This window comes from Ordospora colligata (assembly GCF_000803265.1).
Source record: "Ordospora colligata OC4 chromosome Unknown contig_01, whole genome shotgun sequence".
Classification (NCBI taxonomy): Eukaryota; Fungi; Microsporidia; family Ordosporidae; genus Ordospora; species Ordospora colligata.
Window position 1 is genome coordinate 108993 of NW_014575407.1, and position 24339 is coordinate 133331.

The window sequence follows — 24339 nt, forward strand, 5'->3', positions numbered from 1 at the left end:
ATATATGATAAAGAAGCATGAACATACTAATAAATATGATGCATAAAATAACGGCATTTTGTTGAATAAAGCTTTTATTTGCTTTGGAAGTATCTGTATTATCACTTGAGTTATTGCTTGCTGATTCTCCTGAGTAGGTTCACAATCGATAGCATCGGCAGCTTCTTCTTTGGACTCAGGAATGAAGGTAGATGGAGTGATCCTGACACTGGAGGTATGTATTCATCCTCAACAGTGCTGTCTATTACATTGTGCGCATCTCTCATGAGATGTTGCTTCAGGGCATGTGGAGTATAGTTGTAGTATGTCAAGTATGTAGCCATTGCTCCTGTTGTGTGTGGAGTGGCCATAGATGTACCTGATGCAATCTTTTGTTTGCCACCGATCCAAGAGCTCAGGATGTCAACACCTGGCGCAAAGATATTTACACATTTTCCAAAATTGCTGAAGAATGCAACAGTGTCTCTGAATGTGGATGCACCGGTAGTGATACTTGCCTTAGAAGATCCTGGTGAAAATTCACATGCATCCTCGTGCTCGTTTCCTGCAGCTGTTGAGAAATGTATGCCAAGCTTTGATGCATACTCAACTGCAAAGTTCAATGCTGCATTCCTTGATCCTCCAACACTCAGGTTGACCACTGTCTTTGGCACCAGTGATTCATTCGATGCCATGTCTATTAGCTGGCTCAAAGATGGTTTTGGAACCTTAATGCTCCTGAGGTCCGAAACACTTTCTGAAAAGTCTATGTCCATGATTCCAGAATCATCAGATTCTGTGGATTCAAGATACTGATCTGCCAATTGTCTGTAAACATCATCCTTCTTCTTCTCATGCTCTCTGATCACAAAATCTACTCCTTGGAGTAGCCTGGAAGTCATTCCAAACCCATTCTTATCTAGAACCTTAACTCCAATTATATTTGCCTTCTTTGCTATTCCAAAGTTATTTCCCGCTATAATGCCTGCACAGTGTGTTCCATGGCCATGCTCGTCTTCATCAGGAGACTCAGGCACAAAGTTAGATCCCCATCTTGCTCTATCCTCAAACTCTGGATGATTTGTCTCAACACCCGTGTCAAGGACATATACATCCACCTTTCTGCCTGAATTCGCAGGGTAGTAGAAGCTTCCATTGGCCAAAGACGTTCCTCCTCCAATCCTAATCAATCCCCAGGGTGCATGGCGCTGTGTCATGATTTGCTCCTTTGGTTCTGCATCATCAGGCTCCTCAGAAACCTTAAGTTCACTAATACCAACTGCGCTATCTCTGACAACCATCTTGACTCCTGGATACATTTTCACCTTTTCTGCAGTAGATTCGTTCATCTGCGCTACAAATCCATTCACCATCTTCGTATCAATGCTTTCATCATCCCCCAGTAGACTCTGGATTCCAAGCATACTTTCCGCATAAATCCCAGCTGCACTAACCTTGTCCATGTGCGGGTCTTGATCAAAGAACACAATGTATATGTCTTTTGCTATACAAATCCCAACCAACACCGTAATAAGAATCATCATCTGTACTGTTTATTATTATTTATTTCATGCATAAAACCGTGTTTTGAAGACATTTTCACAGATGTCATACAACTCAACATAGCAAAGCATCACATAACTCCAGATTCATTCACAATCACATCAACGATCATAAATCTTATCAGTTATCATTCTTCATTTATCTTATCATTCACTACCATGCATCATTTCATTTTACCTTATAATTCATGCATCATTTTATTTCATCAGTTATGTATCATTTCCTCTGTCCCTTTCTGACTTCCATCTTTCAGTCATATTTCATCTCATTTAATTTCATAATTCATGTATTATTCAATCTTATCGTATCTCATCATTCATGCATTATTTCATCATCATTTATTGTCATGCTCCATCTCGTCGTTATTCATTATCATGCATTTCCCCTGCCCCTTCTGACTCATAATTCTGCCGACTTCCTCCTTAAGCATGTCCTTGATCTTGTACAAATAGCAATCAACAGCAAGTGTCTTAAAAACACCAAACAGATCGCTAAACGTCCTTATTCCATGTATCTTCATTATCTGAATAAATCTGCATCTCAAATGCAGCGATGGCAACCTCATAAATATCTTGATACTTCTCCAAAACACATCCTCAACATCAATCACAACATCAAGCACATACTTGCTTGTATTTGGTAAATATCCATCTACTTGCTTTGAAATGTCTTCTCTACACATATCTGCATTACTCATTCCTTCCAAGCATCTATTATTGATCATCCCAAGAAGCTCTGCAAGTCTTATCTCCATAGAGCAGAAATGATTATAAACAAGCGCATATCCCATCAGAACCATGTTGTTATATTCATTCCATAACGGCACAATTAGCCTGCGCGATATGTATCCATTTATCAGATGAGACAGCCTTTTCCTATTCGTTCTTAACTTGCCACACATCTCATCCCATTCGCTTTCAGTCGTGGGAATGTTTTCCTCATCAATCTTGAACGATGCACTGCTTAAGTACTCATATCCCATGATCCGGTAGTAGTTCTTTATGCACTTCCTCGAGCTCTTGTTCATTATCCCACATATTTCCTTCCATCTGAATCCAAGTGATCGTACAAGATTGAGCAGCTGAATCTCGTTCTCAGGCTCCCACTTTGCATCCACATACGGATGATAGTGGTAAGACACATATATCCATATTGAATTCATTGCCCTGTTGCCAAGCACCTCAGTAACAGCAAGCAAGAGCTTCTTTATTGGAAACTCAGGCTCCTCCTCAAGAAAAAACCCATGCAGATTCCTCATCTCAAAGCCATTCTCTCTAAGAAAAGCCTTGATTGCATCATCGATCTTCTTTGCTTCATACGATGTATACTCTCCTCTTTTCAACGAGATTTGATGCTCAACCATAATCTTATTCACATCATGCGCATTAACAAACCTCGTCCTCAAATATGCCATCGCATCCTCCTTCTTACCAAAAAAATGCATGGGTATGTGTCTTCACTTCTTACTCATGATCGATCGCACCTCTTCAATCAATCCCCTGTCAATTATTGCACTGAAGTAGCACTCAAAAAGCCGTATCTCGTCATCACTAAGCACACTCAATGCAACAATCTCAGGATCATACATTCCATCAAAGTACTTGATGAAGTTTGCCCTGCTGTCTCCGTGTATCTCATCAAGTACTAGAAGCTTACGAGAAACATCGATTCCCAGAGTCTTTCCAATTCTTATCAAAAATAGCTGTGCTGGATATACATTGAATTGGAATTCAATCATCTCGATTATCTTGCACTCAACATTTACAAGCTTTTCTCTGGTCAATGCTGCTCCTGTTGGCATGCTTCTTGAAAGCATCTCAAATAGCACATCTGGCTTCACAAGTGCTTCATTTATCTTTGCAGACAGATAGACACTTGCAATCGCAACAATTGTGTGGCCTTCCTTCTTGAAAAACTTTGGATAAACCTTCTGGAATACAATTTGTGCCATTATTCTTGATCTGTATGAAATGCAGAGCATCTGGGAAACATCCAGGACTATTTTGTTTCCCTCTCCAAGATCATTCCTAAACACAGTCTCCATCACGGGGATTTGATTGATTTTTTTATGCATCCCCGATGTTCATCAAGGAAATAATTCTTGATGGGTTCAAGTGTTATGAGGAGAGGACGGTGGTTGCAGGGATTGACTGCTCGTTCAATGCAATAACCGGAATGAATGGATCTGGAAAGTCTAATGTGCTTGATGGGGTTTTGTTTGCACTTGGGCTTGAGACTGCCAGGGCACTGCGTGCAGACAGCCTGAAGGAGCTTGTGAATGTGCACAGGAGCGAGTGCAGGGTGGATGTTGTGTTTTGTAACAAGGAAAAAAGTCGAAGTCCATTGGGATATGAACATTGTGATGAGATCCGTGTTTCACGAGCGATTGATGCAGATGGACGGACGAAGCATTATTTGAATGGTCATGTGTGCACGCAGTCTGCATTGGGAAAGTTCTGCATGTCGATGGGGCTGCAGTCGCGAGGGATGTTGTCGTCTGTGGTGATGCAGGGGCACATAACACGGATCCTGAGTATGAGGAGTGAAGATCTGAAGAATCTTGTGGGTGAGGCAGCAGGAACAAGGTGTTATGAGAACGAGAAGGAAAAAGCTATGCAAGCGATTGCAAAGAAAGAGGAGAAGCTGAGAGAGGTCAGCGAAATGCTGCAAAGAAGGATTTCACCATTTTATGGCAAGCTGCGTGAAGAGCGCACAAGGTATGTTGAAAGTAGGGATATTGATGAGAGGAAGAAGCGCCTGATGGATGACTTGAATGAGGTGTGCTACTTGATGTGTATGTGTGATGCAGAGTGTGCAGTTAGAGGGTTAATTGAATATATGGACAAATATAGTGATGAATTTGAACGTGTTGAACAGAATGAGGAGATGATTGAGAATATGAGAAGAGTGGATGAAGAAGGGGATGTAATGTGGGCCAAGACGGCCATGGATGAAGAAAAGCTGAAGATTGAAGAGATGAGGTCCAAAAGAGTTGAAGAAATGGTGATTAAGAAGGAGCAAGAACTTGCAGTGATGAAAGAGGCGAATGCAAAATATGACATGAATGAACTGATTGCAAGAGAAAATGTGTTAGTTGAGAGCCTTGGAGATGCTGATGCTGGATTGAATGATGTAGTAAGTAAGGCAGAGGAACTTGCAAACCTAAGGCATATGAGATCTAAGATTGATGTTGAGTTGGGTTTGATGGGAGATGCGTGTTTTTGGCAGGATAAATTAGAGGAAATTGAAAGGTTAAGGGTTGATGAGGATGAATTAGAAAGGATGCGCAAGAAGTTGTATGTTATGAAATCTCGTATTAATTATCCATTTATTGAGGGTGTTTTTGGAACAGTAGATGAGAATTTTGAGATATGCGACATGAAATATTTTGAGGCGATATGCGTGGCAATGGGAGGGAGAGGGAAGTATGTTATAACGAGTGATGAGAAGGTTGGAGGGATTGTGCTGAATGGAGCGGACAGAAGTGTTAGTGTGATACCGCTTTCGAAGATCCGAGTGAATAGGAATGACGAAGGGGTGGAGAAGGCGATTAGGATGGAGAAAGGAATATGGGCGGTTGATCTGCTGCGATTTGATGGAAGTGTTCGCAAGGCAATTGAGTTTGTATTTGGCGGCTTTTTTGTATTTGAAGATAAGGAAGTAGCAAAGAAGATGTGTTTTGAGAATAAGGTGATGTGTATAACTGTTGATGGAACGGTGTATGATCCGCGGGGGATGTTGAGTGGAGGAAAAAATGTAGTGCGAGTGGAAGTAGTGCGCAGGAAAGAGATTGAGGCGATTGGGAGAGAGGTTGAGAGGTTAACAATGAACAAGATTAAATTTGATGAGCTTAGAGGCGAGTATGAGGAGATGCTGAGAATGAAGGAAGTAGATGCACGAAGAAAAGTGCTTGCAGAGGAGAAGAGGAAGATTGATGCTAGGATGAGTGTGATATCTGATGTATATGGGGAGAAGATTGATATTAGAAACGAACTAAAGGTTGTGAGAGAAAACATGATTACAGCCAAAAGAGAGATGAATGAGATTAAGAGAATGAATGATCGTAGAAGAGAGTTAAAAGAGGAGATAAAAGTGCTTGAGGAGATGAAAAAGAAGAATGATGAGGAGATGAGGATGTGTGAGCAGAAGATATGTGAGTATCAGAAAATAGTTGAAGGATATGAAGAGAAGATGAGTATGAAGAGTATGAATGATGACGAGATAGAAAAATTGGAGGAAATGAATAGGGGACTGAAAACAGAAATAGGAAGGATAAAGAACAAGATAATGAAGGTATATGGAGAACTGGAGAAGAGGATGAAGGAAGCATGTACTGAGTGGGATGTCTTTGATAAAAGCGTAGCTATTGGAAATAGATTGAAGGATGTTATAATGCAATTGAGGCTTGATGAAAGGTACTTCTGTATACGGAGGGTTAGGATGAGTGAAAAAGAGAGACAAATGATTGTGGAGAAGAAGTTACTGATTGAAGAGCAGTTGATGAAGCTTGGAGGAGTGAAGCGAAGCACAATGGATCCTGCCAACTTTGATTTGTTGGAGCGTAATGAACTGATGGTTGAGGATCTGCAAGATAAGATACACAAGCTGGAGAAAGACAAACTAGCGATTAATCAGAGTGTGATGAGACTTGATGATCTTGGATTGAGTGAAAGACGAAAAGCATTTAAGCACATTAATGGACGACTTGGGAAGTTTCTTAGGTATTTTATACCTGATTCAGATGCAAGGATTGATGAGGAGGCAGGAGAGTATGTGTTGAGGGTAAAGGTTGGCAGCTGGAAGGAGTGTTTGGAGGAGTTGAGTGGAGGGCAAAGGTCACTTGTGGCACTGAGTCTGATATTTTCTATGCTTACGTACCGACCGTCACCATTCTATGTGTTTGATGAGATAGACTCTGCGTTGGACCTCAGCCACACACAGAGCATTGGAGAGATAATAAGGAATGAGTTTGGAAATGCACAATTTCTGGTTGTGTCCTTGAAGAATGGAATGTTTGATAATGCAAATAGCATATTTAAGGTGTTTATGCATGACGGGAAGTCGAGGATATGCAAGATCAAGTGAGGAAATAAATGTTTTGTTGATTGTATGTTTGTTATAGTGCACCCTCATGGATGGAATGATAAAGAACAGTGCAAGAATTGATCTTGAAGACAGCGATAGCCATAACTACACCCATGAGTCTGATACATCTACGGAGGATGGAGGAAATGATTACGGATATGGAAGCGAGGGAATGGCCGAGGCGTCGAGCTCTTTTGAGAGACTGAAGAACAGTGCGGCAGGCACATTACAGCAGAGGTCTGGGTGGATTTTCTTAGGAGGTGTTGCTTTACTGCTTATTGGATTTTGCACATGGACGATTGAAGTGAGCATGAAGGACAGGCTGGACAGAGTGTTTATGATGAGCCTGAGTAACTTTTTTTTTGTATGTTCTGGAGGTGTTTTTCTGTTTATTGCATTGAACTTTTTGATATTCAAGATAAGCTTTGCAGGGCTGAAACAATCGAATAGTCTGAATACGTTCTTTTATTACACAAATGAGGTTTCTGAGCATATTTCAGCAGGCATTATTTTTATCACTGGGATTGCAGTGGTGTTTCTGAGGGACAAGGATTACTGTATGAACAACACACAGGGACTTGATCTGTTCTTTGGTGACCTGTTTAACTGTTTTCTTGTTGCTACGGTGATGCTTGGGGGAGTAAGGATATTCCACAGGGCAATATCGATGAACTTCAATTATTCGGTGTATATAAGAAGGATACGACGGGTATTGCTTGAGGATGCATTCATAAGTCTGCTTGCAGGCATGGATGGCAAGCATCAAAGGCCAAATAAGCCCAGAGTTGGTGTATCTGAAGAGATGGCACACAAAAGCGATGCGATTAGCTCTATAAATGAGTATCTTGAGGATCTTTATGAATGCAACGAGCATGCGGATGATCTTGGACTCCCTAGAAAAAGGGTGATTCTGAAAGAGTTCCAAAGGCTGATGCGTCGATCGAGTGTTATACGAGGAAATATGATGCAGGTATCACAAAGGCTGAGAAGCAGAGCAAACAGCAAGGCAAGCAGAATGCTTGGCAGGGATGGAAGGCTTGGGCCGATGTCTGAGCTATCGCTGTATTTCCAGAAGCCTGAGATATTCAGGTTTTTAATGAAGGAGATAGGAGTTGATGAGGAGTACAGATTCAGCAGGGGAAGTCTTACAGAGTTTATTGAGAAGAGCTATAAAGAAAGACACATTCTGAGAGAGAACCTTGAGCACATGAACTCGGCAGTCGACAAGGTTTCGTTTGCATTCAAATTGATGATAGGCGTGCTTTTGGCGACTATGCTTTATATCAAGGCAGGAGGAGAGGGAATAACAACGATTGGAGTGATATCTGCATTTTTTGGAACACAGTTTATTTCGAACTCTTTTTCATCGAGCGTGATAAGCAGCATTATTTTTCTGTTTTTCATTCATCCGTATGACATTGGAGATCGAGTGTTTGTGACGATGGATAATGTTGAGGAGAATCTTGTGGTGTCTGAGCTGAATGTGTTTTCAACAGTGTTCTACAGGTGGGATGGAACGTATATAACGATACTGAACACGGTTTTGGCTCAGAAAGCGATTCGGAATCTACGGAGGAGTGGGATCATGGCCGAGTCTCACAAGATCCAGATCAACAGTAGAACGAATCAGAAGAAGCTTGTAAGGCTGAAAGAGCTTATAGATGACTTTGTGAAGAGCCATCCAGAGGATTATACAGAGTATACGATGTTGAATCATGAGTGTATTGAGGACTCTTCAAAACTTCATATGAAGGTATATATGCAGTATAGAAGTAGTTGGCAGAACTTTGAGCTGTATCTAAAGCGAAAGACAAGATTTCTGTCGTTTCTGAATAGGGCGATGCAAGGGCTTGAAATTGAATACATGCTTCCTACAAGGACAATTTGCCTGAAGAATACAGGACAATAGAAGTGTGCTTGAGTAACTAGAATAGAGCAATTAGGATGTACAAGGCCCTTATGGATAACATACCATGGATAGAGAAGTACAGGCCAAAAAGGTATACAGACTTGGTTTTTAGTGATGATGTGCACCACAAAGCATTGGAGTGGATTAGGGAATATCCGAAGCATGGAAGGATGCTTTTATTGTGTGGACCTTCTGGGACAGGCAAGACATCTCTTGCTTATGTGCTTGCAAATATTTTTGGACTGAATATTGTTGAATTGAATGCAGGAACAAATATGGAATGGATTGACAAGGCGTTGGGAATGAGTGGAACGATCAATGGCAAGAAGAATCTTATTTTAGTAGAGGATGCGGATTCTAATGTTGCTGAGGGTTTAAAAAAGCTTGTTTCGATGGTGAGTGCTTCGCATCCAATAATTGTGATATCTAATGATGTGTGCCTGAAAGGGGTTTACACAGTGAATGTAAAGAGACCTGGGATTGATGAGGTTAAGAAGGCGATTGAGAAGGTTTGTGTTGGAGAAGGTATTCTGATTGATCATTGTGTTTTTGAAATGATTATGGAAGACATTGGAGCAGATTTGCGAGCAATAATAAACCATTTACAGGTATGCGGAGTGAAGAGATTGGGAAAGACAAGCTATATGAGCATTAAGAAGAGGATGTGCTTGCATCCGTATAAGATTGCACAGATTGTGTTATCTGGAAGATTGAGATGGCAAGATCATGAAGAGAGTTATTCTGAATGCTTGATGGGAGTGTGCCACAGCTCGTATCCGTATAACACAAGTGTTCTTGGCGTAATTGCAGATATTTGTGATGATTTGTCTGCTATAGATGTCCTTCATGAGAGTTTAAGACATATATGTATACCTGGATATGCAAGATGCAGCAATAGGAATGTAGAGATAGTAAAGTCTGAATGGTGCAAAGACCCCAAACCGAGCGTTATTGATGAGATGGTTATTCCGTATCTTAGCAGATATGAATCAAACAACCTAAGTGGTAGAAGGATGCTGCACATCAAAGCAATAGCAAAGATGTACGATGTAAAGGACCTGAATATTAGAGATGATGAAGTAATTGAAGTGAATAAAAGCGAGCAGAATGGAAAGTTTAGATTCCGTTACAAAAGCGGAAGCTCATCTGCTGTAAAACGAGACATCAGCGTGCGTGAGCTAATGGAATGCTAATTAATTGAATGGAGTTGGTGTTTTTTAAGGTATATCAGAAGTTTGTAGATTATCATTGAATACTTGATTTATTCTGAAATAAAAGATATAATAGTCTTACTAGTTCATCAGGGTTTATGATAGATTTATGATACAAGGCAATTAAGAAGTTGATTATTTCTGGATTATCCTTTTCGTGGTTGATCATGAACTCCATGTCCTGTATGATTGCGTTCTGATGTATCCTGAGTGTGTTCCATTTTGTCATCAAATTATTTAAGTCTTGATTTTGAGTAAGGTTGATATTCTTGCAGAGCAGATGACTGAGTGTAGATTGACTGTGTTCACATATATTGCTGGAGATATTTTTTAATGTATCCAAGTCTATGCTCTGCTTCCACTGCTTTCTGTATCGTTTGTAGTTTTTAGAGACATAAAAGATGTTTTTGTGAAGTTTAGTATTTTGAACTTGCACATTAGATTCTTCTGTGATGTGCACTATTGTTTTTGTGAGTACGGATGATTCGTTATCGATGGCGCATTGGTAACCTGAATGGATGTGATTTATGTGAAATGCCAACGATGCAATGTTTTGGAACCTTTTGAAGCAAAATACACAACAACATCCATGAACTGTGTATTTAAGTCCATCCAAGGATGATTGGACGATGCATTCTTCAGGTTTGATGTGATCTTGAGCATTTATGCCAGTCCAGTTGTAATGGATGTTGCGCTGTGAGCTATGCCTACTTTTAGTGTTTATGTGTTTCATAACGAACTCGTATGAAGTGCAGTCTTCGAGTTGGTATAAATATGTGTCTTGAAATAGCACAAGCTCGTATATTCTGATGTGCTGGCTTTTTAGTAGATTACAGCCATTAAAGCAGCAGTAGAATGTTCTAAGTGGCGCTTCTGGAGTAACCATGAGCATATAGATCACTGTTGTATCAAAACATGTAAAGTGTGTGATTTTGGATGCATTTGTGTCTAAAGTAGAATATATCTGATTATGTGAGAGTGCTGTTTCAAAGCATATCCTGGTTGTAATGCCACGGTTCCATTGATATCCTCTGACAATGAATTTAGATGCAGGATGTATAACGCTGCTCTTTGCATATATTGCTTGGATGTACGTGACTGAGCATTCATTCTGGCAATTGCGATGCAGAGCAGATGTATTACCTGAGTAACTGATAGATTGAGATAGATATTGATGCATATGCCTTTCCATCACGACTGGAAGCATACCAAGACTGTTTTCCACAATCCATTCAATCATCTTCCAAAAGTAACCCAACAACAAAAACTTTATTAAACATTTGCCTTGGCAATTTCTACAATTGATAAATGGCAATCAGTGAGGAGGCGATTCAGGAACAATAGAAAATAGACTCTCATTATCTGAATATATGCCAGGCCCTGGATTCTCAATGTTTTTGCTGTAGAAGTGGCTGTAAACACTCTGGGCATTCTCAAGCTTCTTCACAAGCTTTCCATTCTCAATCTCCAGGTCCTTGAGTCTTGAATCCTTGGCCTTTGAATCGTCAGACATTCTTTTGTGTTTGTCATCTAGGTCCTTTACTTTATTTCTAAGTGCGTCAAGCTCAGTCTTTAACTTCTTGTTTTCTGACCGAATGTCCTTTGTGCGTTCATCATTTTCTGCAGATGAGCTCTTCATTTGTGCCACTTCATCCATGCACTTCCTGATTATCTCATTGGCTGTGTTTATTTCATTCTTTAGCTTTCTATTTTCTTCATCGATTTCCTGTGTCTTTTCAACAAGGCTCGCATTCTTTACTTCCTGAAGCTTTAACTTTTCAAGATCATATTGCAACTTACTATTTTCCTTCTCAAGCTCATATATCCTATTGTTTAGCTTACTAAGATCTTCATTGCTTGATTTCATGCTCTCTATAAAACCTGCATTCTCCTTAAACAGCTTTTCAGCCTTCTTTTGTGCTTTTGCAAGCTCTTCCTCAAGATACCTTCTTCTTTCCTTTGCATCACGCTCATAACCCTTACACTTCTCTCTCAGCATCTCGTTTTCTTTGATCAATCTTATGTTGTCAGATTCCATTCTGCCCAAGATGTCTCCCAGATATTGCTTGTAATGCGACTCATCAGGCTTTGAAAACTGCAGCTCTAGTCTCACAATGTTCCTGAATTCGTCCTTCTCCACAAATACAAATCTATTCGTCTCTCTTGAAAATATCCCACTCAACCTTCCATTTTGTAGCCCATGTAGCATTTTCACCAATACATTCACAAACCTGTCATAGTCAACAATAATGTCCTGCTCTCTCTTCATTACATAAAAGTCGCTTGGTGATATTGCATTTAAGTAGAAGGTAAACATGTCCCTCGTGTCTATCAAGCGTATTTCAACTCCATCATCTGAACGTACCATCTCGCACTTCATCTGCCATGGAATCTCGTCGCTTGGGCATGTGATGGGGACCTTGCCCGAAAAAATCGACTCCCTCATTCAGGGTTGTGCCTGAGCACTGCAATATTGCACAATGCATCGTGCTAGGTGCAAACGCCGTTGAGTTTCACTGGCCCTTGTATGAACTCAAGAAGCATCGAGTTACTGCAGAATATCAGCATGGCAGTATGTCACTTAGGTATAGAGACGCCACAAATTGTTGCAATAGGCGCACAAAGCAGTGGAAAGAGTAGTGTTCTTGAACAGATCTTGCGAAGAGAGTTACTTCCGCGCGGAGTAGGTCTTGTAACAAGATGTCCTATTGTACTGCATATAAGAAAAAGCATTGATGGAGTAGAAAGCGTGCAGTTTGATCACATAGAGCATCCTGTATTTGATTTCACTATTGCTCAGGCTGAGATAGCAAAAAGAATGGCAATCTTGTGTGGCAGCAATAAAGGGATTAGTGAAACCCCGGTTGTAGTGCTTGTTAGACTGAATGCAATGCTTGAGATGACCCTTATTGATTTGCCAGGGCTTGTTAAGGTTCCAAGTGGTGACCAGCCCGATGATATTGAGGCAAGGATTGAAAGAATTGCATTGAGTTATGCAATCAAGGAATCTTCAGTAATACTTGCATTGATCAATGCAAATACAGATATTGCAACGAATGAAGCACTGAAGATTGCAAAGAAGGCCGATCCGCAGTTGAAAAGAACGTTAGGAGTTGTGACCAAGATGGACCTTATGGACGAAGGAACAAATTGTATGGACATATTGGCTAACAAGCATCCAAGATTAATGCTTGGGTATGTTGGCGTTATTAATAGACGTCAACAGGACATTGCCGATGGCTTAAGTATCCAAGACACATTGTCCAGAGAAACAGCGTATCTCAAAAAGAATTCTGTGTATTGCCAGATGTATCCACGCATTGGATCTGAATACCTTATACAAAGACTCAATGAAATATTTCATAATATGGCGATTGAAGCACTACCAAGAATTAGAGCATCGATAAGAAACAGCATATGCGACAAGAGCAGAAGACTACAGGAACTTGAAGCAGATGGTGTGTCAAACGATGCTAAGACATTGATTATGCTACATCTTCAAGCTGTGCTTGGAATATTCAGGGATACTGAATGCACACAAAGAGTTTTTGTGAAGCACCAGTCTGGGTTTCTTGAGGAGCTTAAAGATGTGTTCTACAACAATCGATATGCCTCATGCTTTGATGACTTGAATTCACGGCTAAAAAGGTCTTCGTATCTTTTTGTGCCTGAAGCTGTGTTCCACGATGTGGTGAGAACAAACATTGCAAAGATGTGTGAAATGTACATAGGAAAGGTTGATTATGTTGTGAAGAGAATGATTGATGAAATTCAATCAATATCAGGTCCACGATTCGAAGAGCTCACAGCCATGTTAAATCAGAAAGTTTGCGAATGCATAGAAACACAACATGCCGAAATCAATGCAGCAGTAAGGCAGTATGGATTAATACAAGCATCACATGTAAATGTTGATCATCCGGATTTTGATAGAACAAGAATCATAGAGATGATTTTACGAAGGACATCCAAGAATGAGTTTGGTCTACTTAGCATGCTCAATAGTAGCAAGGGCACATCATATACAGACAACAAAGGGTTTGAAGTAAAGCTACTAAAGGAGTTGGTTACCGCATATCTCCTAATTGTAGAGAAAGAGATGAGAAATTACACAAACAAGGCAGTTCATTATTACTTCTGCAATTACATCATCAAAGAAGGGTTAGGAATAATGCAAGGATTACAAATAGACAGCTCTTTGCTTATGGAGCATCCTGAGATCGTTGAAGAAAGAAACAGAATTAAAGAAGAACTGAATATACTGAAGAATTCACTTCAGGCCACAAATAACATTTCAAGGCACGGTCATCAATAAATAATCACCAGGTGTAAAGTACAAAGCATACTGTTACCCAAACTATTCATAAATTACTCTGTGTAATTGAGAATACATAAGATATTCGTTCTTATTTGATAACTTAACGAATTACAATACAAATAACACAATCATTCATTTAATCTTCTTACTGTGTCAGCTCTGAGTTTCTTGGATGCAATCCAAACTCTTTGCAAATGATATCCGCAATTCTTCTCTTTGAGTCCTCTAATGAATTACTATTATCAATTATGTAATCGCATTTGTCTTTAATCGAGCCAAACTCATCATATAAACGCATTCTTCCCTCAATCTCATCGCGTTTCTTTCCATTCATCCTTGCATTTAGTCTTTCACAGGCAATCTCCTTCTTGCAGTCGATGTAAACCACTACAAATCCAGGATACTTCTCTTTACAGTGTAAAACACCTTTGTACTCCAGGTCAAGCAAAAGCCTATCCTCATCTGCATCTATCTGTGAAACAGACGTTCCGTAGTAGTTTCCATTGTAATTAACATATTCAATGATCTCATCATTGCGTATCATCTCCTCAAACACTTCCTTTGTTGTGAAGAAATAGTCCACTCCATCCTCTTCATCTTCTCTAGGCATCCTTGTTGTATGTGATATGCAAAACCTAAATGGAAAACCTGTAAGCACATATCCAACAATCGTAGACTTTCCAGATCCACTTGGACCCGTAAGTACAAGATGCTTATCAACCCCAGACATCAGGGCTTCAGATTAATCAAACAAAACCGTATTCTAAACTGTACAAACACAACACTACTTTATTCATAAAGCCCGTCATCGTCCAACTCTTTCTTCTTCTCAAACTTCCTTATATCAACCTTCATGGACCTTGCAAACGCCTCATATCTTTCAATCTCCTTCTCAGATACACTGCGTCTTGCTGTCTTCATTGCCTGCACAAGATGGTCAGGCCTCAGGTAAGGTACAGGATCTTCAACTTCCATCATCTCAGATCCCTTTCTTTTCTGCTCAAGCTCATACTCAATTGTCTCTCTGATTGCCAACTTACATGCCCGTTGGCAAATCTCAGAAAGATCTGCTCCTGAAAACTTATCAGTGGCTTCTGCAAGCTGCCTTAGGTCGATCTCTTGTGACAGCGGTGTCTTCCTCAGCGTAGCTTTCAGAATAGACAGCCTGCTATCAAGATCAGGTAGTGGAATATACACAAGTTGGTCAAGTCTTCCAGGCCTTGTTAATGCACTATCCAATTGATCAGGTCTGTTTGTTGCACCTATTACAAACACATTCTTCTTCTGATTGATTCCATCCATCTCAGATAATAGCTGGTTCAACATCCTGTCAGTAACTCCGCTACTTCCATCATTTCCGGTCCTTGCCTTTGCAATTGAGTCTATCTCGTCAAAAAACAGAACGCATGGCGCCGCTCCTCTTGCCCTTGCAAAAAGATCTCGAATGTTCGACTCAGACTCCCCAACCCACATCGAAAGAAGCTCAGGTCCCTTGATTGAAATAAAGTTTGCCTTGCATTCAGTTGCAACAGCCTTCGCAAGAAGCGTCTTTCCACATCCAGGTGGCCCATAGAACAGCACTCCCTTTGCAGGCGTCATCCCAAACTTAATAAACTTCTCTGGATATTCAACAGGATACTGAACAGTCTCTCTCAATTCCCGCTTCACCATCTCAAGTCCTCCAATATCCGTCCACTTCACATTAGGTGACTGTATAACAGTCTCTCGCAATGAGCTTGGATCTGTATGCTCAATTGCATACTTGAAATTGTCGTTCGTTACCCTCAGTGATGCAAGAATCGATGCATCAATCTTTTCACTATCAAGGTCAATCTGCGGAAGTTTTTCTCGTATCTGTTGTAGTGCTGCTTCGCTACACAACGATGCAAGGTCACTTCCACTAAATCCATGTAGCTCTTTGTTAATCTCCACAAGATCAACAGACTCGTCCATCTTCATGTTCTTCGTATGGATCCTCAGTATCTCCAGTCTTCCTGTCTCGTCAGGTACTCCAATCTCAATTTCTCTGTCAAACCTTCCATATCTTCTCAGCGCTGAATCAATCGAGTTCGGCCTGTTTGTTGCTCCAAGTACAATCACATTACTACGGGACTTCATCCCGTCCATCAATGTCAATAATTGACTCACAACTCTTTTCTCTACTTCTCCTTGTGATTTTTCTCTTTTCGGTGCAAGCGCATCAATCTCATCAATAAAAATAATTGCTGGTGAGTTCTTCTCAGCTTCTTCAAATGCCTTCCTCAGATTCGATTCACTCTCTCCCGCCATCTTTGACATAATCTCAGGCCCATTGATTAAGAACAGAAACGCTCCTGTCTCATTTGCAATCGCTCTTGCTATCAACGTCTTTCCTGTTCCTGGAGGTCCATATAATAAGATTCCCTTTGGAGGTTTGACTCCTATCCTCGAATATAGCTGCGAATGTCTTAATGGAAGCTCAACTAGCTCCCGTATCTTTGCCATTTGTGCCCTGCATCCTCCAACATCATCGTATCCAACCATGTTAAACTCTTTTTCAACATCATCCCTCGATATCATCTCATCGCAGTATACAGACGTCATAGAAGTCACAGATCCGTGTTTAATGTCCATGTCCTGTGCATCAATCATCTTTGTTACCTTAAATTCCACTCTTCCTATCCCTGAGCTGATTCCATATATCGACCCTATCGTAAGAGGCATAAAGTTAAAATCGAGAAAAGGCTTCACAAACTCATCAAATATGTTTCCTCCAATTGTTTCCGCCGAGTCCCTGATCGGAAGAAAGTTTAGTTTGCTCACCACAGGTATGTCTTTATCAACCCTGTACAACTTTACAGTGTCTGTTATCCTCACTCGTAAATTGAACCTACCGTCGCGCACTACTGCAATATGTCTTGGTGGCACACATTCAAGAGCTACTGTACTGAATATCAATTCCGCCTTCTTCTTCCCTAACACCCTGACATAATCAGACTCAAAAAGCTCCAGCTCATTAAGTGTTGCTGGATTCAACGCTACCTGGTATGTTCTAAGGTTCTCGCAGCCCTTGTCACAAACTATCAGTGTATTCTTCGTCTTCGATTCAAGAATAGCTGTAGAAAGATCCTTCTCGTCAAATGCTGCTGCCATGAGGGGCTAATATGTTTTGTTTTTATGCTTGTTTCAACAAACAAACATCACTTATACCTTGCATTCAGGTTTACAATTGTATTCTTACTCAAAATGCATAAATACCCATTATGTTTATGCAATTGCACCCATCAGCCATTCATACATAAGAGTACCTACACTCTGTATTCAATTGGAAGCTCTTCATCCAATTGCACATCAAGCATAACTATGCATCATATATACTAGTTCAATACCCTCAACCCAATGGAACTATGCATAGGCATGTTGACTGCTGCCATACAGATAGCATTGCTGCTTGCATATAAATACTCAACTAGGCACGCGAGATATTTAATTTATGCACCGCTCAACACAGTGTCTTTAGTATCTTACTTTATGCTGCGCAGCTTTGTCACAAGAAGTAACCTTGATGTTCGCTCAAAAGTGCTCTTGAGAATAGTGAAGCTTTATGGATGGGTTGTATTGATGTACACTACGGTCTCTGTTTCGGTTCCAGAACACGGCTACGGTATATTTGCGGTTGGAACTGCACTTCTTATCACAGACCTTATCAGGGCGTATCTTTATGAGTCATCCAAAAGAAGCTTTGAAAACAGGATACTCACAGGTAACTTCTGCGATATCCTTAAGCTTGAGAAATACATAGTGCATTCCACAGAAGGATTACCAGTAGCAGATCTTTGCACAGATATGACGATTGATCAGTATTTTGCGAGAGGAAGGCCAAAGGCATTCGCTATTGATGAGCTATTTGCACTGTGGAGCGATCAAGGCAGAAGCGAAGAAAATGATTCAGAAAGCGATATGAAGGAAGGAGGTACAGAAGGGCAACTAAGGCATAGACGAAGGCTTAATATAACTCCAGAGATGTACGAGTACCCAAATCACTCAAGAAATAGATGCAAATGGAACCTTGAAGCGATCCAGAAAATTGATCTGACATCTGATGAAGTAATTGCTGAAAAGATGCAGGTGAGGCAGCCATGCGAGAGGATTCCAGCCACAGTTAGAGAATCTGAACCTAATGTTAATGTTAAGGATATTCTTCTTGAGATAAAAAAGAATAAAGCAAAGAAAAAGCCATGCAGACCAGGATTGATTTCTCCAAGGTCACTTGCAGTGCATTATGGAGAGGTACACTCTCAAATCATGTATAAACTGATTGCATTCAGAAGAGGAGACGAGATGAACTATGACATGTTCAAGGAGAACGGAAGACAGATTAATGGAGAGCGAGCAAACCTATTCACTACAATTGCAGACAATAAAAAGCTACTTAATGTTGTATGGGCCACGCTCTTCATCATAGAGATTGCAGTTGCATATATGATGGTGTTTATGTATATTAAAGCACAACCGCTGCTTCTTGAGCTTGCAGCTCCAATGATTGTTGTTCCTGCATTGCCTGTGATCAAGATGGCTGTTGAATCATTTCTATTCATTGTATATACACATCCATACGATCCTGGAGACCGGGTGCATATTGATGGAGAAAATATGATTGTCAGGGAAATATGTCTATTTAATACCACGCTTGAGTGCTGGGATGGAATGGTTGTTATAATACCTAATCTTGTGATACGTGAAAAGGCAATCCTAAACATTAGGAGATCTCGATCACAGCAATGGAAGCTTTCTGTGCTGGTGTCATCCAAGACATGCGATAAGAAAATAGAAATACTCAAGGATGTGATCAGGACATTTGTAAAGGAGGACAAATCGTATGTCACGGCCAGCATGAATGTTTCTGAGATCCTGGACTCGAGTTATATAAGACTTGATATAATTGTGAAGCACCTGATGAACTTCCAGAGCGGATTTTTCATGTGGAGCAACCACACTAAGTTTGTTGGCATGCTGCTTACTGCACTGCACATGCTTGATATTAGGTTCAATCCATTGGGCAAGGAGATTGCTTGGACAGGTGTTGATATGCCACTAAATACAGTTGTTTGCTAAACTGCCAAATCAAGATACTGTGCATTAAATGATTGAGTATTTATATCTTGTGTTTGGTAATGCATTAATAAACGGAGCAATCATGCACGGATGATGCATGTGTTTTGAAGAGACTACTTTGATTCGTCGAACAAGCTGTCAGGCACCCTGCAAGGAATAAAGCACAAGCACGGAGTGCCCTGAATGGAAGAATTATCAAAGACCCGAAGAAGAAAGGAAAAACTATCTAAGCCTCTACTTCCTGAGGACATTCCTAGGAGGGCTGAAGAAGTCAACCTGGATGTTCATGAGAGGGATGTTGAGGAGTTCCGCAATATTTTGGATATTCAACCTAAGAGTGGGGTATTTTTCTATATCCGAATTCCAGGCCTGATATGTGTGGGTGTTCTAGCAGGATACTTGATAGGAAAGTTTAACTTCAGTGTTGTAAATCTGTTTTTTGTTGGATATGCGATTTTCTTTGTGTATGGCAGAAAGATCGAAAGATTTACTCGGAGCCTGAAGTCATTGGTTTATCATAATGCAAGGAAGGAAAAGGCAAGGAACAATGGTGAGACTGTTGAGTGGCTGAACTACATTGCCAGGAAGATTTGGGAGGTTGCAGAGCCTGTGGTGTCTGCACAGGTGTATCAGAATGTGAATAACGAGCTTTTAAAGGTTACGCCTCCTTTTCTGAATGGATTGAGACTGACTGAGTTTACACTTGGAAGCCGCTCTCCAATTGTAGAAGGGGTTTCCTATATCAATATGGATGGACATGCGCTTGCAGTGGAGATGGATGTTGCTTTTATACCTCTTGAAACAAGCAAGGATGTTGTGAGGTATCTTGAGGGAGGCCAGAAGAACTGGAATTCGAAGATTCAGCTATCAGCCAGGGTTGGTACAAAGAATGGAATTGGGATCAATCTCCCGATTCTTGTTAAGGAGCTATTTTTCAAGGGGAAGATTAGAATTGCAGCAAATCTATTTTCAAAGAATGTGTTTGTTAAGGATGTTGAGGTATGTCTGATGGATATGCCAGAGATTGACTTTACTCTTGTTCCTCTGAAGACAGTGGATGTGATGGATGTTCCTGGATTAAGCAGATGGATTAGGAGCATTATTGGATCGGCGCTTTCTTCCACGATTGTGAACCCGAATTCAATTGTTGTTGATGTTGACAAGATATCTAAGGATAAAGGCAAGATTATTGGGGTAGTATGTCTGCAGATCCTGGATGTTGAGAATGATGGGGATGAAAGGTTACAGGCGGAGATTGATGTTGATGGTCGCGTAGGATACCAGACAAGGTATGTTGGAGGACGTGGGATTGTGTACAACGAGCACTTTTACATTCCTATTGAGAATGTGGACTCGAAGATTGGAATATCACTGAGAAGCGAATCGAAGAATACAAGAAGAAGAAGCGGGTCGATTTTCCTGAAGAATCTGCCGCTTGGAAAGATTGAAGAGTTTTCAAGGAATGGAATGTATGATCCACGAAGGACGTTTTTCAGTAAAGCCAGACTGATAAGGGATGAGCAAACGTATTCATTTGCAAACACTAATATGCAGTTCTACCCACTACAGGAAAAACGGAGCAATAGCGGAATAGTGAAGATGACGCTTGTTGGAATTGAGGATCTTCAAGGCAATAAGATGCCGAAGACATCGATGTACTCTACATTTTGCACGGTGATAGTGTCGCCAATCAACAGGGAAGAGTCGAGCATTCCGATTAGATTTATTGAGAATACGGTGAATGTAGGTGCTCTGATGATGAGTGGGATTATAGATACAAGCGGAGGGATGATTTCAGGGATTCTACCAGGACTTGAAACAACGAGTACAAGGCTGCTGCCATCTTCAAAAAGTACTTTCTATGTGTTTGAGTCGAAAAGGATATTTGCAACGAACTCACCGCTGTATAATGAAAGCTTTATGTTTTTCTGTAGGGACATACAGGTTGATGTGGTATCGGTGTGTGTGCTGAACGACAAGACAAACGAGGTGATAGGTCGTGTATCGATTCCTGTGAAGGATATCCACTTCAACAAGAAGGAGAAGTACAAGTTGAATGATGCGCAGAGCGGAAGGATGGAGCTAGAATTTTCGATTGACTATGTGGACATGGTTGACAAGGCAGCCAGGTTTATAGAGTACGAGAGAGTTATGAAGGTTTCTGTAGACTCAATGAGCGAGAAGGGTGTGTACTATGCAATTGTTGAAACTAATACAGACTGCTTTAGAATGGAGACATTTACATCTGTTCTACCAGTGAAGAGGGCGGTGCATGTTCCTGTGCAGAAGCACGATAGCATGAAGTTCAGGTTGTACAAGGAGACGATTAATGGAGATGTATTTATTGGAGAGGATATAATAAGCTGTAGCGATGAGAGTAGAGTAGAAGCGCTTCTGTTTGATGATCACATCAGTCTAACACTTAGGATTGAGAGTGAAGAGCTTAAGAACTACACAGGAGCGCCGGAGGACAAAGAAGGTGTCAAGGTTATGCAGGCCAGATTCGGGAAGTTCCATGGAGCCAACAACCAAGAGATGTTTGTTGAGTTTAGAAATAAATATGGGGTGATTAAGGCATCTGGATTCACCAGAAGTGGAGAATTGAATGATGTATTTACATTTGTATCTGGAGCAGAGGAGATATATGCAATAGTGAAGAGTGGAAACCAGTCTTCGAATAAGATAGTGGGGAAGTGCATGATTCCGAAGAGAATGCTTAATGAGAAGGTTGTTTTGAATGAGTCAGGGCTTTCTGTTGATATGGAAGTGCAGATCCAGGGATGTTCGTACAAACCTGAGTCGATGCTTAAGAAGGGATATCTTGAGGTATATATCAAGAGCGGAAAGTATATTCGACCAGCAGTACAGGGCAGCTCTGTGGACACATATTGTAAGATCCTGATTAATGAGGCAAAGGTTTACTCTACAAAGCCTGTGCGTAGGAGCACGAATCCTGTCTTCAATGAATCATTTATTATGGAGATAGACAAGACGAAGGATGTCCTTGGGATCCAGATATGTGATTATAATGTATCTGAGCGGAACTCGCTGCTCTGCTATACGGAGTTTTCTCTGCACAACCTAGTTGAAGGCTTTAGCGAGATGGAGCTTGAGATTTTTGATGCAAAGACGTTCCGATCGATTGACTCCAATGTTTCTATTGGATTCAATTTCTGTACAGATCACAAGAGTCTCAGCATCAAGAAGCGAAGTGTTTTTGGGGATCTGTTTGGATTCTGAGCATGTATTGGATAGTGTTGAGCATTTATTTGAGAATAAAAGAATCTATTCAGTAGGTTGAGCCTGAATGAGCATTTGTTTGAGTGTATCAATGGTCATGTCTGATTCTGGAAATATCTTCATAATTGCTTGTATGTACTCAGTCCTGGGTGTAATTCCAATATTTTTGAACACATTGCGGATGTCTTCTGCATCAAGCTTGTGTTTGTTTGATTTGTTCCATATGTTGAAGACATCAGTTGTTGTTGGCTTTTTGTTAGCAAGCGACAAAAGAATGGTATTGAATTCAGTCCTTGTTATTGTTTTTGAGAAGTTTTGTGTAATATGTGCAATCTGATCGTTCGTTACATTGATGAACACCGTGTGAATAAACCACTCTAGTTCTTCAATTGTCATTTCATCTTCGTTAGCTACCATATTGTATATCTTATCTGATAAATGCGTATGTGAATCAATCATTGTAAGGGCTGGATAATTAGCAGCCTGGCGTATATAGGTAATACCTGAATATATAAAGATACAAATATTAGTATTGAAGTGATGATAATCACAGATGATGGTGATATATCACTGATTTCATTGATACATCACTCATACTGCAATTAAATCTCGAGTCATGCATTTATGGCTTAGTCTAGTGATATACTCAAAATGCTGATATAGATTAATTAAGATAATGTATTGATCAATCACACAATCAGGATCTTGTTACATATCATATCTGTCATAAATCTATATATAGAAAATACACTTGTGTTCTTTCTGTTTTGCATTATAAATATCTGCAAGTTGTTGTTTACAATGGTTAGAAAGACACTTTACTTCATTGCGACGATTGCAAGCATTACAGCAGCAGCAACAGATGGCGGATTCTTCATTACACAAGATGTACTACAGAGGATGGCCGGAGCAGGCCCTGTGAGTGGAGTTTACACTCTGCAACAGGCAAGCAATGGCGAGCTTCTTGTCAGCAAAGACGAGGCAGTATCTGTTATACAGAATGAAGGAATGATAGACTTTGTAACAAGCAATCCATCTGCAGTGCCTATGTACGCACCCAGTCCGACTGAGATTCAATATGCAACACAAAGTGTGAACTGGACAGAAAAGGTGAATCAATATGAAAGTCAGAACCCAAGTACAAGCACGTTTGTGCCAATTGTTGCGCCTGTGGGTGAGAAGGAAGGTGCTGCAACAAAGCCGATTGCAACAGCCGATGCGAAGAAGGCAGTTGCTGACAAGAAGAGTGCTGTAGATACAAAGAAGAAGGGAGTGAAGAGTGGTATAGCTCTTGGTGCGCTTGGTGCAATGGCTGTGTTCTCCATGATGCTGTAAATAAATTCCCCTTCAATCAAACTGTTTGTTTGTGTTTTAAGCATGCCTATGGCTGCTGAGTCTGATGTTTGAGTTACTCTCGTAATGTTTAATGCATGCACATACAAAAAATGTTTGCATGTACCCCGAACAAATGGACAAGTGTGCGGATATGAAGTACACGTGGGATCAGGAACTGAACGAGATTAGCATTCAAATGCCTATACCTGAACACTTTGATGCAAAATGTGTTGTGGTTGAGGTGATTGGAAAGAACATTGTGATTAATAATGGACAGGAATTGGTGGTTGATGGAGAGCTTTTACATGAGGTGGATGCATCGAGTGTATGGTGGATAGCTGATGGAAGCATGATTAATGTTGGATTATCGAAAAAAAGGAATGAATGGTGGAACAGCCTGTTAGTTGGTTCTGAAGAGGTTGATGTGGAAGACCTTGCAGAAAACAGGCATGCAGACATAGACATGCTTGATCCTGAGGCAAGAGAAGTTGTTGAAAAGATGATATACAACAGCAAGGGAGATCAAAAGTAGTGGCACTGCGAGTTGATTAATTAAAGTTCTTGTGTTGGATTCTGTGTTTATGCATGAGTGATGAGCAGGTATT

General features: G+C 40.5%; 16 protein-coding genes across 16 annotated transcripts; 8 read left to right on the plus strand and 8 right to left on the minus strand.

Moving 5' to 3' along the window:
• Positions 1 to 110: 110 nt before the first annotated feature.
• On the minus strand, positions 111 to 1523 carry M896_011060 (S8 serine protease; the record flags this gene model as incomplete). The annotated part of the gene is made up of 1 exon (XM_014709008.1): positions 111 to 1523. One exon carries the CDS (start codon positions 1521 to 1523, stop codon positions 111 to 113), a length of 1413 nt encoding a protein of 470 aa, XP_014564494.1.
• A 353-nt stretch (positions 1524 to 1876) lies between these two features.
• On the minus strand, positions 1877 to 2986 carry M896_011070 (uncharacterized protein; the record flags this gene model as incomplete). The annotated part of the gene is made up of 1 exon (XM_014709009.1): positions 1877 to 2986. The coding sequence occupies one exon, from the start codon at positions 2984 to 2986 to the stop codon at positions 1877 to 1879; it is 1110 nt and encodes a 369-aa protein (XP_014564495.1).
• Positions 2987 to 2998: 12 nt separating this feature from the next.
• M896_011080 (cyclin K-like protein) lies at positions 2999 to 3586 on the minus strand (the record flags this gene model as incomplete). Its single annotated transcript, XM_014709010.1, has 1 exon — positions 2999 to 3586. One exon carries the CDS (start codon positions 3584 to 3586, stop codon positions 2999 to 3001), a length of 588 nt encoding a protein of 195 aa, XP_014564496.1.
• A 35-nt stretch (positions 3587 to 3621) lies between these two features.
• On the plus strand, positions 3622 to 6627 carry M896_011090 (chromosome segregation ATPase; the record flags this gene model as incomplete). Its single annotated transcript, XM_014709011.1, has 1 exon — positions 3622 to 6627. The coding sequence occupies one exon, from the start codon at positions 3622 to 3624 to the stop codon at positions 6625 to 6627; it is 3006 nt and encodes a 1001-aa protein (XP_014564497.1).
• A 46-nt stretch (positions 6628 to 6673) lies between these two features.
• M896_011100 (uncharacterized protein) lies at positions 6674 to 8536 on the plus strand (the record flags this gene model as incomplete). Its single annotated transcript, XM_014709012.1, has 1 exon — positions 6674 to 8536. One exon carries the CDS (start codon positions 6674 to 6676, stop codon positions 8534 to 8536), a length of 1863 nt encoding a protein of 620 aa, XP_014564498.1.
• Positions 8537 to 8586: 50 nt separating this feature from the next.
• M896_011110 (large subunit of replication factor C) lies at positions 8587 to 9729 on the plus strand (the record flags this gene model as incomplete). The annotated part of the gene is made up of 1 exon (XM_014709013.1): positions 8587 to 9729. The coding sequence occupies one exon, from the start codon at positions 8587 to 8589 to the stop codon at positions 9727 to 9729; it is 1143 nt and encodes a 380-aa protein (XP_014564499.1).
• A 52-nt stretch (positions 9730 to 9781) lies between these two features.
• M896_011120 (uncharacterized protein) lies at positions 9782 to 10987 on the minus strand (the record flags this gene model as incomplete). Its single annotated transcript, XM_014709014.1, has 1 exon — positions 9782 to 10987. One exon carries the CDS (start codon positions 10985 to 10987, stop codon positions 9782 to 9784), a length of 1206 nt encoding a protein of 401 aa, XP_014564500.1.
• A 75-nt stretch (positions 10988 to 11062) lies between these two features.
• Positions 11063 to 12193, minus strand: M896_011130 (uncharacterized protein; the record flags this gene model as incomplete). Its single annotated transcript, XM_014709015.1, has 1 exon — positions 11063 to 12193. The coding sequence occupies one exon, from the start codon at positions 12191 to 12193 to the stop codon at positions 11063 to 11065; it is 1131 nt and encodes a 376-aa protein (XP_014564501.1).
• An 81-nt stretch (positions 12194 to 12274) lies between these two features.
• M896_011140 (dynamin) lies at positions 12275 to 14062 on the plus strand (the record flags this gene model as incomplete). Its single annotated transcript, XM_014709016.1, has 1 exon — positions 12275 to 14062. The coding sequence occupies one exon, from the start codon at positions 12275 to 12277 to the stop codon at positions 14060 to 14062; it is 1788 nt and encodes a 595-aa protein (XP_014564502.1).
• Positions 14063 to 14210: 148 nt separating this feature from the next.
• M896_011150 (guanylate kinase) lies at positions 14211 to 14795 on the minus strand (the record flags this gene model as incomplete). The annotated part of the gene is made up of 1 exon (XM_014709017.1): positions 14211 to 14795. The coding sequence occupies one exon, from the start codon at positions 14793 to 14795 to the stop codon at positions 14211 to 14213; it is 585 nt and encodes a 194-aa protein (XP_014564503.1).
• A 59-nt stretch (positions 14796 to 14854) lies between these two features.
• M896_011160 (AAA+ ATPase) lies at positions 14855 to 17197 on the minus strand (the record flags this gene model as incomplete). The annotated part of the gene is made up of 1 exon (XM_014709018.1): positions 14855 to 17197. One exon carries the CDS (start codon positions 17195 to 17197, stop codon positions 14855 to 14857), a length of 2343 nt encoding a protein of 780 aa, XP_014564504.1.
• A 246-nt stretch (positions 17198 to 17443) lies between these two features.
• On the plus strand, positions 17444 to 19159 carry M896_011170 (uncharacterized protein; the record flags this gene model as incomplete). The annotated part of the gene is made up of 1 exon (XM_014709019.1): positions 17444 to 19159. One exon carries the CDS (start codon positions 17444 to 17446, stop codon positions 19157 to 19159), a length of 1716 nt encoding a protein of 571 aa, XP_014564505.1.
• Positions 19160 to 19342: 183 nt separating this feature from the next.
• M896_011180 (uncharacterized protein) lies at positions 19343 to 22399 on the plus strand (the record flags this gene model as incomplete). The annotated part of the gene is made up of 1 exon (XM_014709020.1): positions 19343 to 22399. One exon carries the CDS (start codon positions 19343 to 19345, stop codon positions 22397 to 22399), a length of 3057 nt encoding a protein of 1018 aa, XP_014564506.1.
• A 45-nt stretch (positions 22400 to 22444) lies between these two features.
• Positions 22445 to 22858, minus strand: M896_011190 (uncharacterized protein; the record flags this gene model as incomplete). Its single annotated transcript, XM_014709021.1, has 1 exon — positions 22445 to 22858. One exon carries the CDS (start codon positions 22856 to 22858, stop codon positions 22445 to 22447), a length of 414 nt encoding a protein of 137 aa, XP_014564507.1.
• A 342-nt stretch (positions 22859 to 23200) lies between these two features.
• On the plus strand, positions 23201 to 23734 carry M896_011200 (uncharacterized protein; the record flags this gene model as incomplete). The annotated part of the gene is made up of 1 exon (XM_014709022.1): positions 23201 to 23734. One exon carries the CDS (start codon positions 23201 to 23203, stop codon positions 23732 to 23734), a length of 534 nt encoding a protein of 177 aa, XP_014564508.1.
• A 118-nt stretch (positions 23735 to 23852) lies between these two features.
• On the plus strand, positions 23853 to 24266 carry M896_011210 (nuclear distribution C-like protein; the record flags this gene model as incomplete). The annotated part of the gene is made up of 1 exon (XM_014709023.1): positions 23853 to 24266. One exon carries the CDS (start codon positions 23853 to 23855, stop codon positions 24264 to 24266), a length of 414 nt encoding a protein of 137 aa, XP_014564509.1.
• Between the last annotated feature and the right edge of the window lie 73 nt (positions 24267 to 24339).